Source organism: Nerophis lumbriciformis, linkage group LG23 (assembly GCF_033978685.3).
Source record: "Nerophis lumbriciformis linkage group LG23, RoL_Nlum_v2.1, whole genome shotgun sequence".
In the NCBI taxonomy this organism is placed as follows: domain Eukaryota; kingdom Metazoa; phylum Chordata; class Actinopteri; order Syngnathiformes; family Syngnathidae; genus Nerophis; species Nerophis lumbriciformis.
Window position 1 is genome coordinate 26281661 of NC_084570.2, and position 15861 is coordinate 26297521.

Consider the following 15861-nt stretch of genomic DNA (forward strand, 5'->3'; position numbering starts at 1 on the left):
CACTCGGGTGAAGAGAGGGGCGGAGCTTTCTACCGATCACCACCTGGTGGTGAGTTGGCTGCGATGGTGGGGGAAAAATGCCAGACAGACCTGGGAGGCGGAAACGCATTGTGAGGGTTTGCTGGGAACGTCTGGCAGAGTCTCCTGTCAGAGAGAGTTTCAATACCCACCTCCGGAAGAACTTTGAACATGTCACGAGGGAGGTGCTGGACATTGAGTCCGAGTAGACCAAGTTCCGCACCTCTATTGTCGAGGCGGCTGATTGGAGCTGTGGCCGCAAGGTAGTTGGTGCCTGTCGTGGCGGTAATCCTAGAACCCTTTGGTGGACACCGGCGGTGAGGGATGCCGTCAAGCTGAAGGAGTCCTATCGGGTTCTTTTGGCTCATAGGACTCCGGAGGCAGCGGACAGGTACCGACAGGCCAAGCGGTGTGCGGCTTCAGCGGTCGCGAAGGCAAAAAAAATCGAACATGGGAGGAGTTCGGGGAAGCCATGGAAAACGACTTCCGGGCGGCTTCGAAGCGATTCTGGACCACCATCTGCCGCCTCAGGAAGGGGAAGCAGTGCACTGTCAACACCGTGTATGGTGAGGATGGTGTTCTGCTGACCTCGACTGCGGATGTTGTGGATCGGTGGAGGGAATACTTCGAAGACCTCCTCAATCCCACCAACACGTCTTTCTATGAGGAAGCAGTGCCTAGGGAATCTGTGGTGGGCTCTCCTATTTCTGGGGCTGAGGTTGCTGAGGTAGTTAAAAAGCTCCTCTGTGGAAGAGATCCACCAAGACTTAAGGCTCTGGATGTTGTGGGGCTGTCTTGTTTGACAAGACTCTGCAGCTTCGCGTGGACATCGGGGGCGGTACCTCTGGATTGGCAGACCGGGGTGGTGCTTCCTCTCTTTAAGAAGGGGAACAGGAGGGTGTGTTTCAACTATCGTGGGATCACACTCCTCAGCCTTCCCGGTAAGGCCTATTCAGGTGTGCTGGAGAGGAGGCTACGCCGGATAGTCGAACCTCAGATTCAGGAGGAACAGTGTGGTTTTTGTCCTGGTCGTGGAACTGTGGACCAGCTCTATACTCTCGGTAGGGTCCTTGAGGGTGCATGGGAGTTTGCCCAACCAGTCTGCATGTGCTTTGCGGACTTGGAGAAGGCATTCGAATGTGTTCCTCGGGAAGTCCTGTGGGGAGTGCTCAGAGAGTATGGGGTATCGGACTGTCTGATTGTGGCGGTCTGCTCCCTTTACGATCAGTGTCAGAGCTTGGTCCGCATTGCCGGCAGTAAGTTGGACACGTTTCCAGTGAGGGTTGGACTCCGCCAAGGCTGCCCTTTGTCACCGATTCTGTTCATAACTTTTATGGACAGAATTTCGGCGCAGTCAAGGCGTTGAGGGGATCTGGTTTGGTGGCTGCAGGATTAGGTCTCTGCTTTTTACAGATGATGTGGTCCTGATGGCTTCATCTGGCCAGGATCTTCAGCTCTCACTGGATCGGTTCGCAGCTGAGTGTGAAGCGACTGGGATGAGAATCAGCACCTCCAAGTCAGAGTCCATGGTTCTTGCCCGGAAAAGGTTGGAGTGGAGAGAGGAGCCAGATGAGGTGGTTCGGGCATCTGGTCAGGATGCCACCCGAACGCCTCCCTCGGGAAGTGTTTAGGGCACGTCCGACCGGTAGGAGGCCACGGGGAAGACCCAGGACACGTTGGGACGACTATGTCACCTGGCTGGCCTGGGAACGCCTCGGGATCCCCCGGGAAGAGCTGGCAGAAGTGGCTGGGGAGAGGAAAATCTGGGCTTCTCTGCTTAGGCTGCTGCCCCTGCGACCCGACCTCGGATAAGCGGAAGAAGATGGATGGATGGATGGTTTACAAATAAAGACCCTCTCTATACCGAACTTGGTACTTTGCAGTTTAGTAAAAAAAATTAAAAAACACTCTTTGAAGAATTATGTTTTTGCCTTTGTGGTATATTGTTTTAATTCCCTAAGAAAGGTTAAAGTGATTATAGGATTTGAAGTTGTTATTATGATGAGTAGCCTCATTCCCTATCTCACATGCCAGTTAAGCTGTTCTTTAATGGGGACATTAAATCAGAGAGGTTTGATTTCCTATTAGAAGTAACGTCCAGTGCACACAGGTCAGGCAGGGAAGCACAATACGTCCACAGTGGGTGAGTCACCAGCGCTTTGCTGTCACCGCACCCACGACTATTGAGAACATCAATGCACAGATTTCAACCGAGGCGTCACATACCACAACATATAATCTCACCATCAGTACACACTGTACTGTACTTTCATCACACGGATGGCTGTGGCTTTGTTTTTTATTTTTACCTAGCAGAACCACAGGACACTGTGCCATGCGTATTGATTATAATCATATTTTTAATGATGTTTTGGATATTAACACTACAAGTGGTTTGCTAATAACCGACATTGGTGATCACCTACCAATCACAATCAATAAAAGAAACTACAGGAAGATGAACATGTATGTCAAAAGGATTTTTCAAAGATTTCGCACAGAGAAAAAATATGATTGCTTTTTAATATTGATCTAGAAAAGCAACATTAGGACAATGTGTACAGTGAAAACGATCACACGTGTTAAACTCAAGACCCGGGGGCCAGATACGGCCCGACAAGTTATTTAATGTGGCCCGCGAAAGTCTGGGAATAATGTGGATACTTCATCTTTCTTACTAAATGTTTTCATTTCCATTTTGACAGAAAATTTTTTATATGTATATGTAAATTTTTTAAACTTCGATATCTATACAAATATTAAATTGTTATTTATGTGAATCTTTGGGCACCTCGCCATTCGATTCTGATTCTTGGGGTGAGGATTTGATTCATAATCATTACGCGATTCAACACGATTCTCGATTCAAACTGATTTTTGCAATGTATTATTTGGCATAATAATAACACCTTAACAAAACAGCTTATAGGTTTCAAAACCTCCTTTTGGTTGCTGACGTATGACACACACGTGCACCACGTAAGCATAGAGATGGCCTAAATTTTTTTTTTTAATTAATTTGTCAAAAAATATATAAAAGAATTCGATTTTTGAAAATTCATTCCATCCATCCATCCATCTTCTTCCGCTTATCCGAGGTCGGGTCGCGGGGGCAGCAGCTTAAGCAGGGAAGCCCAGACTTTCCTCTCCCCAGCCACTTCGTCCAGCTCCTCCCGGGGGATCCCGAGGCGTTCCCAGGCCAGCTGGGAGAGATAGTCTTCCCAGCGTGTCCTGGGTCTTCCCCGTGGCCTCCTACCGGTCGGACGTGCCCGAAACACCTTCCTAGGGAGGCGTTCGGGTGGCATCCTAACCAGATGCCCGAACCACCTCATCTGGCTCCTCTCGATGTGAAGGAGCAGCGGCTTTACTTTGAGCTCCTCCCGAATGACAGAGCTTCTCACCCTATCTCTAAGGGAGAGCCCCGCCACTCGGCGGAGGAAACTCATTTCGGCCGCTTGTACCCGTGATCTTGTCCTTTCGGTCATGACCCAAAGCTCATGACCATAGGTGAGGATGGGAACGTAGATCGACCGGTAAATCGAGAGCTTTGCCTTCTGGCTCAGCTCCTTCTTCACCACAACGGATTGATACAGCGTCCGCATTACTGAAGACGCCGCACCGATCCGCCTGTCGATCACACGATCCACTCTTCCCCCACTCGTGAACAAGACTCCGAGGTACTTGAACTCCTCCACTTGGGGCAAGATCTCCTCCCCAACCCGGAGATGGCACTCCACCCTTTTCCGGGAGAGAACCATGGACTCGGACTTGGAGGTGCTGATTCCCATCCCAGTCGCTTCACACTCGGCTGCGAACCGATCCAGTGAGAGCTGAAGATCTTGGCCGGAGGAAGCCATCAGGACCACATCATCTGCAAATAGCAGAGACCTAATCCTGCAGCCACCAAACCAGATACCCTCAACGCCCTGACTGCGCCTAGAAATTCTGTCCATAAAGGTTATGAACAGAATCGGTGACAAAGGGCAGCCTTGGCGGAGTCCAACCCTCACTGGAAACGTGTCCGATTTACTGCCGGCAATGTGGACCAAGCTCTGACACTGATTATACAGGGAGCGAACTGCCACAATAAGACAGTCCGTTACCCCATACTCTCTGAGCACTCCCCACAGGACTTCCCGGGGTACACGGTCGAATGCCTTCTCCAAGTCCACAAAGCACATGGAGACTGGTTGGGCAAACTCCCATGCACCCTCAAGGACCCTGCCGAGAGTATAGCGCTGGTCCACAGTTCCACGACCAGGACGAAAACCACACTGTTCCTCCTGAATCCGAGGTTCGACTATCCGGCGTAGCCTCCTCTCCAGTACACCTGAATAGACCTTACCGGGAAGGCTGAGGAGTGTGATCCCACGATAGTTGGAACACACCCTCCGGTTCCCCTTCTTAAAGAGAGGAACCACCACCCCGGTCTGCCAATCCAGAGGTACCGCCCCCGATGTCCACGCGATGTTGCAGAGTCTTGTCAACCAGGACAGCCCCACAACATCCAGAGCCTTAAGGAACTCCGGGCGGATCTCATCCACCCCCGGGGCCTTGCCACCGAGGAGCTTTTTAACTACCTCGGCAACCTCAGCCCCAGAAATAGGAGAGCCCACCACAGATTCCCCAGGCCCTGCTTCCTCATAGGAAGACGTGCTGGTAGGATTGAGGAGGCCTTCGAAGTATTCTCTCCACCGATCCACAACATCCGCAGTCGAGGTCAGCAGAGCACCATCCCCACCATACATGGTGTTGACACTGCACTGCTTCCCCTTCCTGAGGCGGCGGATGGTGGTCCAGAATTGCTTCGAAGCCGTCCGGAAGTCTTTTTCCATGGCCTCCCCGAACTCCTCCCATGTCCGAGTTTTTGCCTCCGCGACCGCTGAAGCCGCACACCGCTTGGCCTGTCGGTACCTGTCTGCTGCCTCAGGAGTCCCATGAGCCAAAAGAACCCGATAGGACTCCTTCTTCAGCCTGACGGCATCCCTCACCGCCGGCGTCCACCAACGGGTTCTAGGATTACCGCCACGACAGGCACCAACCACCTTGCGGCCACAGCTCCAATCGGCCGCCTCGACAACAGAGGCACGGAACATCGTCCACTCGGACTCAATGTCCAGCGCCTCCCTCGTGACATTTTCAAAGTTCTTCCGGAGGTGGGAATTGAAACTCTCTCTGACAGGAGACTCTGCCAGGCGTTCCCAGCAAACCCTCACAATGTGTTTGGGCCTGCCAGGTCTGTCCAGCATCCTCCCCCACCATCGCAGCCAACTCACCACCAGGTGGTGATCGGTAGAAAGCTCCGCCCCTCTCTTCACCCGAGTGTCCAAAACATGAGACCGCAAATCTGATGACACAACTACAAAGTCGATCATGGAACTGCGGCCTAGGGTGTCCTGGTGCCAAGTGCACATATGGACACCCTTATGTTTGAACATGGTGTTTGTTATCGACAATCTGTGACGAGCACAAAAGTCCAATAACAGAACACCACTCGGGTTCAGATCCGGGCGGCCATTCTTCCCAATCACACCTCTCCAGGTTTCACTGTCGCTGCCAACATGAGCGTTGAGGTCCCCCAGTAGAACGAGGGAATCACCCGGGGGAGCACTCTCCAGTACTCCCTCCAGTGAATCCAAAAAGGTTGGGTACGCTGAGCTGCCGTTTGGCGCGTAAACGCAAACAACAGTCAGGACCCGCCCCCCCACCCGAAGGCGGAGGGAAGCTACCCTCTCGTCCACATGGTTGAACTCCAACGTGCAGGCTTTGAGCCGAGGGGCAACAAGAATTGCCACCCCAGCCCGTCGCCTCTCACTGCCGGCAACGCCAGAGTGGAAGAGAGTCCAGCCCCTCTCAAGAGAAGTGGTTCCAGAGCCCTTGCTGTGCGTCGAAGTGAGTCCGACTATATCTAGCCGGAACTTCTCCACCTCACGCACTAGCTCAGGCTCCTTCCCCCCCAGCGAGGTGACGTTCCACGTCCCAAGAGCCAGCTTATGTTGCCGAGGATCGGACCGCCAAGTGCCCTGCCCTCGGCTGCCGCCCAGCTCACACTGCACCCGACCTCTATGGCCCCTGCTATGGGTGGTGAGCCCATTGGAGGGGTGACCCACGTTGCCTCTTCGGGCTGTGCCCGGCCGGGCCCCATGGGGACAGGCCCGGCCACCAGGCGCTCGCCATCGTGCCCCACCTCCGGGCCTGGCTCCAGAGGGGGGCCCCAGTGACCCGCGTCCGGGCGAGGGAAATCAGGGTCCTTTGTTAGTGTTCTTCATAGAGGTCTTCGATTTTTGAAAATTACTAAAAAAAAAAATAGGGGTTCGAATATAATTTAAAAAATTATTTAGCGCCCCTAATTATTATATACCATATGATAGTTTGTAAAAATAACAATAAATACTTAAATATCTGCTTGTCACCTTGACTTACGATTTCAAAGCAAGTTATCCCTCAATTTGTACGTACACTAATCAATTAACCAAATGCATAGGCAATAATATAATGAGGCGATTATACTTTTATATTCTTTTATATTCTTACATTCACTGTTACAAGCGGCCCTCTGAGGGCAGCCATGACTGCGATGTGGCCCTCCATGAAAACAAGTTTGACACCCCTGATGTAGATTAAGCATATGGTCATTTTTTAAAAACACTTTCATGATGTTTTATGACGGGGGTGTCAGACGGGAACAAGTTTAATCCGCAAGATCAGTTTGCTAAATATAAAAATGAGCTGCAATTTTTTTAATGAAAGAAACTGCTTTTCTAAATGTGTCCACCGGATGTCACAATAGCAATCACAGTGTTTAAAGATGATGTGTCAGCTGACTTTAAGCGCCCTCTTGATGGCACAATATCTTCTTTCGTTGTAAATTATCCACTCAAAAGGCTAAAATAACGAAACGGTAAGATGCAAAGACTTAAGTCAACATGACAATCATCTTTGTAGTTAGAGTTCCATGCAGTTCAAAAATGTATGAAAATGGAAAAAGATGAGGGATTTTTTTTGTTTTTTTATAATATGGTTTCTGTAGGAGAACAAACATGACACAAACTTTCCTAATTGTTAAAAAGCCCACTGTTTATAGTAAACATGTTTCACTGATGAGAGTATTTGGCCAGCATAGTTTTGTCCTACTAATTTCAGTGGTCCTTGAACTCGTGTGTTTACATGTACAACTTTCTTCGACGCTGCCACAGAAAGACATGTTTTATGTCACTCTTTCTTTGTCTCATTTTGTCCACCAAACGTTTTATACTGTGTGTGGATGCACAAGGTGAGCTTTGTTGATGTTATTTACTAGTGTGAAGTGCTAATCAAGCATATTTGGTCAGTGCATGACTGCAAGCTAATCAATGCTAACATGCTATTTAGGCTAGCTGTATGTACATATTGCACCATTAAGCTTCGTTTGTAGGTATATTTGAGTTCATTTAATTTCCTTTACTTATGTCCTCTGTGTCATATAAGTTGCATATATATGTATGTGCTGCTGTTGCTTTAATGACGTTGCGACAGCTGCCGTAAAGGAGGTGCGTTGCTAGCCTGGTTGCTATGGTTTTGCGGTGAGTCGTAAAAGTGTTCGTCACATGTTTTGTACCCTGCTAAAATCTGAGTAAAGTTATTCACTGGATATACCTTTTGTTTTTGAACTTTATTACATGGTGTCAGAAGTAACGGACAATCACGTCGCAGCAAGGAAATGGCCAAGTTTAATCCTGCGGATAGTTTTGCGTTCGACCGACCAAATGAATGGGGAGATTGGAAACAACGTTTCCAACGGTATCGCATAGCAACAAAACTAGCAAAGGAGGACGGCGAAGTACAGGTCAGTTGCCTGATATATGCTATGGGTCCAGAGGCTGAAAACATTTTCAAGTCGTTCACGTTGTCAGAGGATGATCAGAAAAAGTTCGACGTTGTGTTAGGAAAATACGACGAGTACTTTTATCCCAAACGGAACGTGATCCACGAGCGCGCATGTTTCTACCAGAGAGGACAGCGGCCCGGTGAGAAAGTTGAAATGTTTATAAGAGCTCTATATGATTTATCCGAACACTGTGACTTTGGAGCAGCGAGGGACGACCACATTCGTGACCGCATAGTTGTGGGTATTGTGGACAAAGACCTGTCGCGCAAACTGCAGCTGGAGGCTGGTTTGACGCTAACCCAAACTGTACAGACTGTTCGCCAGTCCGAAGAGGTGAATGCACAAGTGCACCAGCAACAAGGAGAGGCGTGCACGGCGGTGCAGGAGATCGCCCGCGGACGTGGGAAATTTGCATATAGAGAAAAACAACAGTGGAGAAATAGAAGGGAAAGTGGACAGCAAGAAGCACCAAAAATGCCTAAATGTGGCAGATGTGGAAAAATACAGCACAAAGACCATGAAAGGTGTCCAGCTCTGAAATCGACATGCCACAAATGCAAAAAGGTGGGTCACTGGGAAATTAAATGTCATACAAAGGCAGTCAGAGAAGTGACAGAGACAGAACCTGTCTCACAGACTCCATACTTTCTAGGCACAGTCACCAATATAAACAAAAATAATGACAAGTGGACTGTAAAGATTGTAATTGGAGTGACACCAGTTACATTTAAAATTGATACTGGGGCAGATCTAAATATTATGGAAGAAGAGACATTCAACATGTTATGCCCTAAGCAGCAACTGGTGCAGTCAAATATCCCACCAATGAGCAGTCCTGGGGGTCAGCTAATATGTGTGGGGAAGTTTCAAGCTAATGCAAAATACAAAGAAAAGCACTACTCATTCCCAGTGTATGTCATCCGCAGCTTAACTGCAAACAACCTGCTGGGCAGAGACACAGCATGTGCAATGGGGCTGGTGAAGCGCATTGAAGAAGTGCACAGTGCATTTGGAGAACATGGACCTCTCAAAACAGACCCAGTTAAAATACTTTTAAAGGACAATGCTGAGCCATATGCAGTGTATACAGCCCGCAGGGTACCACTGCCTCTTATACAGAAGGTCAAAGAGGAGCTACTGCGTATGGAGAAAAATGCTGTAATTGAAAAAGTGACTGAGCCTACAGACTGGTGTGCACCGATGGTACCAGTTGCAAGAAAGAACAACAAAGTGCGCATCTGCGTGGACCTGAAGAGGCTAAACGATTCCGTAAGGAGAGAGAGGTACGTCCTCCCAACTGCTGAGGAAATAACTGCAAAGCTGAGTGGCGCTACAATGTTTACATCACTAGACGCTGCCTCAGGGTTTTGGCAGATACCCCTAGATCCCGAAAGCAGTAAGTTAACTACCTTCATAACACCCTTCGGGAGATACTCTTTTAAGCGGCTCCCATTCGGCATCACAAATGCTCCAGAAATCTTCCAACGGAAAATGGCGGAGACTCTGAATGGCTTGGATGGAGTAGCTGTTTACATGGATGACATCCTGGTGTATGGAAACACTCCAGAACAGCACGACCAGCATCTAACAAAGGTGCTTGAGAGAGTCAAGTCAGCTGGCCTAAAGCTAAACAGAGACAAGTGTGTGTTCAGACAGAAGCAACTTAACTTCCTTGGCCAAGTGATTGACAAAACAGGTGTGAAACCTGATCCCAATAAAGTCAAAGCCATCAGAGAGCTACCACCACCACAGAACGTACAGGAACTCAGACGTGTCCTTGGAATGTTCACGTTCCTGGGAAAATATATCCCAAATCTGTCAACGGTGGGCCAGCCACTTTATGAACTGTTGAGATCCCAAACCGAATGGACGTGGGACCATGCACAGAAGGAGGCGTTCCAGCGCATCAAGGACATCCTGTCTACTTCTCCAGTTCTAAAGTTCTACGACGTGAACCGACCTACAACAGTGTCGGCTGATGCTAGTAGCTACGGCATCGGCGGAGTGCTGCTGCAACTACACGATGGAGACTGGAAACCAGTCGCTTATTGCTCACGTCGTCTGTCTGAGGCGGAAACCAGGTACGCCCAGATCGAAAAGGAGTGCCTAGCAAGCGTCTGGGCATGTGAAAGGTTTGAGAAGTACCTTGTGGGTCTTGAGAACTTTAGGCTAGTCACTGATCACAAGCCCTTGGTGCCGCTAATGAACAAGAAAGATTTGGATAATGTTCCGATACGGTGCCAGAGACTGTTAATGAGATTCAAGCCAACCGCTGAATATGCACCAGGAAAGACCTTGACTGTAGCGGACACCCTGTCGCGTAGTCCACTGCAGAACGTGACAGAGGTCACCGACACTCACTCGGATGTGGAATGTTATATTGCAGCCGTTGTTGACAACATGCCAGCTACACCACAAAAGCTTGGGACCATAAGAGCAGCCACAGCAGCTGACAGCAACTTGCAGATGGTGCTTAAATGTGTCAAGTCAGGATGGCCGGACTATGTGGCTGATGTTCCACTAGCCATCAAAGACTATTACCCTATAAGGAGTGAACTGTCGGAGTACAACGGAATCATCACAAGAGGATGTCGCATGATAATCCCAAGCCCTCTAAGAGCAGATGTCCTGGATCGAATCCATGATGGACATCAAGGACTGTCAAAATGCAGAGAGCGGGCTAACACTTCAGTGTGGTGGCCTGGCATCTCAGCTGAAATCAAGCAGAAAATCCAGACCTGTCAGGTTTGTCATGAGATGAGACCCACACAGCGCAAAGAGCCCCTCATCTCGACCCCTCTACCTGACCGGCCCTGGAAGAGAATTGCTATTGATTTATGTGACCATAACAAACATACTTACCTTGTCGTGTCAGACTACTTTTCCAGGTTCCTCGAGATACTCCACATGCCTACAACCACTGCCTCACAGGTGGTGTTGAAGCTAAAAGCAGTATTTGCCAGATTCGGTTGCCCAGACCAAGTAATTAGTGACAATGGGCCCCAGTTCACATGTGAGGAGTTCCGAGAGTTCGCTAGAATGTACGACTTTGAGCACATTACCTCAAGTCCCCATCATCCACAAGGAAACGGACATGCTGAGAGAGGAGTCCAAATTGCAAAGACTATTCTAAAACAAAAAGATCCTCTACTCGCTCTCATGTGCTACCGCTCTACACCCTGCACCTCCACTGGTGCAAGCCCAGCCGAACTGCTTATGGGCAGGAAGATAAAAACAACACTTCCAACACTTGAGAAAAATCTACTTCCTAGATGGCCTAACCTGAAAACCGTCAGGAGCAAAGATGCAGAGGAGAAGGAGAAACACGCGTTCTACTTCAACCTCCGACATGGAGCAAAGCCCCTGCCGTCGCTGAGACCTGGTGATCCTGTCCGCGTCAAACTGGACAATCAGCACGCCTGGGGAACACCCGCTGTCATCACCGCTGACTGCGCAACGCCAAGGTCATACATCATCGAGACTCAACAGGGGGCGACATGGAGGCGCAACCGTCGTCACCTGCAACATGTTCCTGAGCCAACTGGAGACACAGCAACTCTACCTCCAGATGGACAGCTACATGACACTGCTACACAGCAGCCTTCCCCCGTCATTACTACTGACACTGTTTCACCAACACTCAATGCCCGTCCACCTCCTGCAAAAGATGGACTGTACACACGCTCAGGCAGACTGATAAAACCTGTGGTCAAACTGACTCTGTGAAATTGAGAGACTTACCAAAAAAAAAAAAAAAAAAAAAAAAAAAAAGGGATGTGAAACAGATACGTTAAATGTTGTGCTTTGATGCTGCTGTTGCTTTGTTGTTCTGAGCAGATTGAATATTGCTTGATTATGGTATTGATTGATTATTGATGCTAGGTGATCTTGTATTTTGAAAAACATTGAAAAAAAAAGGGAGATGTCATATAAGTTGCATATATATGTATGTGCTGCTGTTGCTTTAATGACGTTGCGACAGCTGCCGTAAAGGAGGTGCGTTGCTAGCCTGGTTGCTATGGTTTTGCGGTGAGTCGTAAAAGTGTTCGTCACATGTTTTGTACCCTGCTAAAATCTGAGTAAAGTTATTCACTGGATATACCTTTTGTTTTTGAACTTTATTACACTCTGTGTGTTTAATTGATATTTGCATGTCTCATGACACATTATCTGTATGTAATATTGGCTGCATTTCTGAGACATGTTGTTCCAGACCACAGCAAACGTGACCCAGCTTGCAAAGATTGTAATAAATCCATTAGAAGAAGACAGCCTGCAGTTTCCTTTAACTTGGACACACACATCTATACCTTTGGCCATTCTAAGACAGTCATTTCCAAGAGTTATCTCACCCTCTGAGAGGTTTACTAATGTTTTCCAATGTTGTAAAAATGTGTAGAATAAATATTAGATTTCAACAGTTCTGTCAACGAAGGTTTGCATCAGCCTGTGACACATAGTAATTTTGATAGTAAGCTAATATAGACACTTACATCATGTGTTGTCTTCATTATAACACTTATATAAGACTTTTAAAGTCATTTTGATAGTAGGCTAATATAGCTAATATAGACACTTACATCATGTGTTGTCTTCTTTATAACACTTATATAAGACTTGTATAGTCATTTTGATAGTAGGCTAATAAAGATAATATAGACACTTACATCATGTGTTGCCTTCATTATAACACGTACCATTATAAGACTTTTAAAGTCATTTTGATAGTAGGCTAATATAGCTAATATAGACATATCATGTGTTGCCTTCATTATAACACTTATATAAGACTTTTTAAAGTAATTTTGATAGTAGGCTAATATAGCTAATATAGACACTCACATCATGTTTTGCCTTCATTATAACACTTATATAAGGACTTGTATAGTCATTTTGATAGTAGGCTAATATAGATAATATGGACACTTACATCATGTGTTGCCTTCATTATAACACTTATATAAGACTTTTAAAGTCATTTTGATAATAGGCTAATATAGCTAATATCGACACTAACAATAAGTGTTGCCTTCATTATAACACTTATTTAAGGCTTGACATTTTTTGCGGCTCCTGACTGACTATTTTTGTTGTTGGTAATTTTGGTTCAATATGTCAACATTTTGGGTTGCCGACCCCTGCCATAAACCAATAGCACACAATTTCACAATCAGGAAGTTCATACTGTCCTGTACTTTAGGTGTTGCTTTGTTTTCTTTTAATTGATGATCTTCTTTCTTTACTTCCTTGCAGGATTAAACACGCCAACATTGTTTCTTTGGAAGAAATATTTGAGAGTAAATCACACCTCTACCTTGTCATGCAACTGTGAGTATTCAAATATGTGTGAGTTTGGAACTTCTTACTTGTGCTATCTCCTACGCACTGCTTGTCACATGCCATTCATTAATTGCATTTCTCTCACACACACACACACACACACACACACACACACACACACACACACACACACACACACACACACACACACACACACACACGCACTCGTGTCCATGAGTAAGGACACCGGTGGGGAGTTTTGCCTTCACGCCTGTCAGCCAGGCGCCCACCTCAATGACTGAAATGTCAGAGAGATCAAATAAAAATAAAAATCAAGAGAAAGGACGGATAAGAATCAAGAGCTTTATTAGATTACCCTCCAGAATCTATACGTGATTTATGTGAGAGATCAAAGCTAAAGGCAGAGATGGCGAGTAAAGACCTACATTTGTTTTCCATTTGAAGTCCTTGTACTCCCTAGTAATGTTTATGGTCCCTCTTAACAAGCCTGGTGGTAATTCATCCCAGTGGTGAATCTACTTGCTATCAAACTTTATAAATGTGTCAGAAAGCTGACCTCTACACAACACTAATGCAGCGAACTAGTTTTAGTTTTTAGTTTAGTCCTCAATTGTATTCAAACCTTGTGTACATTTGAATATGCAGGCTTAAAAAGCTGTAAGGAGATACAAAGTGATGTCTCCCTCTGGTGTCCATAGAGTGGTAGTATCATTACATTTACATTATTTATGTGGCGCTTAATCACAAGTTCCTCAAAGGGCTTCACAAACTCACAACGACATACCCTGATCTAAAACCACATCTAGTTTAAAATCTATAATTTTTTTGTTTCGTTTAGTAATACTACACCATGTCAGCATTAATTTTGATAGCAGTTTTAATTTAGTTTTAGTCATATGGTGTCTGCGTCTTATACAAAGGTGCGGCTAATCTACGGATTGTTCTTTGCGAACTGCTAAATTATGGAATGTACCGTATTTTCCGGACTAGAGGGTGCACCGGATTATTAGGTGCACTGCCGATGAGCGGGTCTTGTAAGGTCTATTTTCATACAATAGGCGCACCAGATTATAGGGCGCATTAAAGGTGTCATATTATTATTATCCATCCCATCCATTTTCTACTGCTTGTCCCTATTATTTTTTCTAAATTTAAAACACTTCCTTGTGGTCTACATAGCATGTAATAGTGGTTATTTGGTTAAAATGTTGCATAGATGATGTTTTACAGATCATCTTCAAGTCACTATCTGACAGTCGCTTCAGAATGCGCTGTTTTGTGGGCGGTCTTATTTACGTGGCTCACTTTCGACAGCGTCTTTTCTCCGTCATCTTTGTTGTAGCGGTGTAGCGTGCAAGAACGTGAGTGGAAGAAGTGTCAAAAGATGGAGCTAACTGTTATCATCATATTGCAGTTTACACATATATCTTATGTGCGACTGCCATCTACTGGTCACACTTATCATTTCACCATGTACCAAATAAAATAGCTTCCAGGTCAGTAAGCACAACCAAAATTATTCCGTACATTAGGCGCATCGAGTTATAAGGCGCACTAAATTTTTGAGAAAATGAAAGGTCTTGTGCGCCTTATAGTCAGAAAAATATGGTATTAAGCAAATAAATGTACTAAAATTGTCCACTTTAAAAAAATGTTCAAACTCAAAGTGTTAACAAAGTACAAAGAAGGAGAAACATCTTGAACCTTATTAAAAAAGAAGAAAATCTTATAAATCTCATAAAGGATGAATAAAGACACCAATTACTTTTCTGATTTGTTTGATCAGCCGTTTTACTGCCGTGTTACAGACGCCGTTTGGAAACATTTTATCTTTATGTGTAAATAACTCACTTCACAGCGTACCGGTATATATCTGCGGCTTATAGTCGGGTGCGGCTGATATAGAAAAAATAGTTTATTTTTCTTCTAAAATTTAGTGGGTGCGGTTTATAGTCTGAAAAATACGGTACATAAATGTCTTAATTGTAAAAAATATAGACATCTGTAAAAAATAGTTGTTTATAATCAGACAAGGCAAGCGCAAAAATAGCTTTCGTGGATGTGGCCATCTCGATTTTCGATCTCGTAACTGGAAGGCTCACAACTCGGCTGTGACGTCATTCCATCTCCGACTTTCAACTTCCATAAATGTGTTAATTGTGACAGTAATAGACAATTGTAAAAAAAAAAAAAGTGTTCCGTTGAACCAGCAATGATAACATAAACTAGCCGGTGTGGTTTGTGTTGTATTTTTTGCTTTGGAAAATGTAACCTTGAGCAAGTTGCAAACTTAAAAAGCTTTAGCATGTTAAGTTAAAGTACCAATGATTGTCACAAACACACTAGGTGTGGCGAAATTATTCTCTGCATTTGAGGGGAGCAGTGAGCAGCAGCGGTGGCCACGCCCGGGAATAATTTTTGGTGATTTAACCCCCAATTCCAACCCTTGATGCTGAGTGCCAAGCAGGGAGGTAATGGCTCCCATTTTCATAGTCTTTGGTATGACTCGTCAGTATGTGGAATTCAATTGTGGAATGGATTAAGCAAACAAGTCAAAGGAGTGATATGAACCAGTATGAGAAACCGTTCCAAATCAAAGTGTCTACTAGAGTTGTACGGTATACCGGTACTAGTATAGTATCGCGGTACTAATGAATCAAAAACAGTACCATACT

The 15861-nt window shown here is 45.8% G+C and overlaps 1 protein-coding gene across 5 annotated transcripts in view; it reads left to right on the top strand.

Moving 5' to 3' along the window:
* The window catches only part of camk1b (calcium/calmodulin-dependent protein kinase Ib), a 145990-nt gene that overhangs the window by 98090 nt on the left and 32039 nt on the right, over nucleotides 1–15861 (top strand). For 4 of the 5 annotated variants that reach the window (XM_061984893.1, XM_061984891.1, XM_061984890.2 and 1 more), the window contains one exon: nucleotides 13139–13213. The exons of the other annotated variant lie outside the window; for it this stretch is intronic. In XM_061984893.1, the coding sequence (XP_061840877.1) occupies nucleotides 13139–13213 (75 nt within the window). The remainder of the gene's footprint in view (nucleotides 1–13138; nucleotides 13214–15861) is intronic. 5 annotated transcript variants of the gene reach the window in all.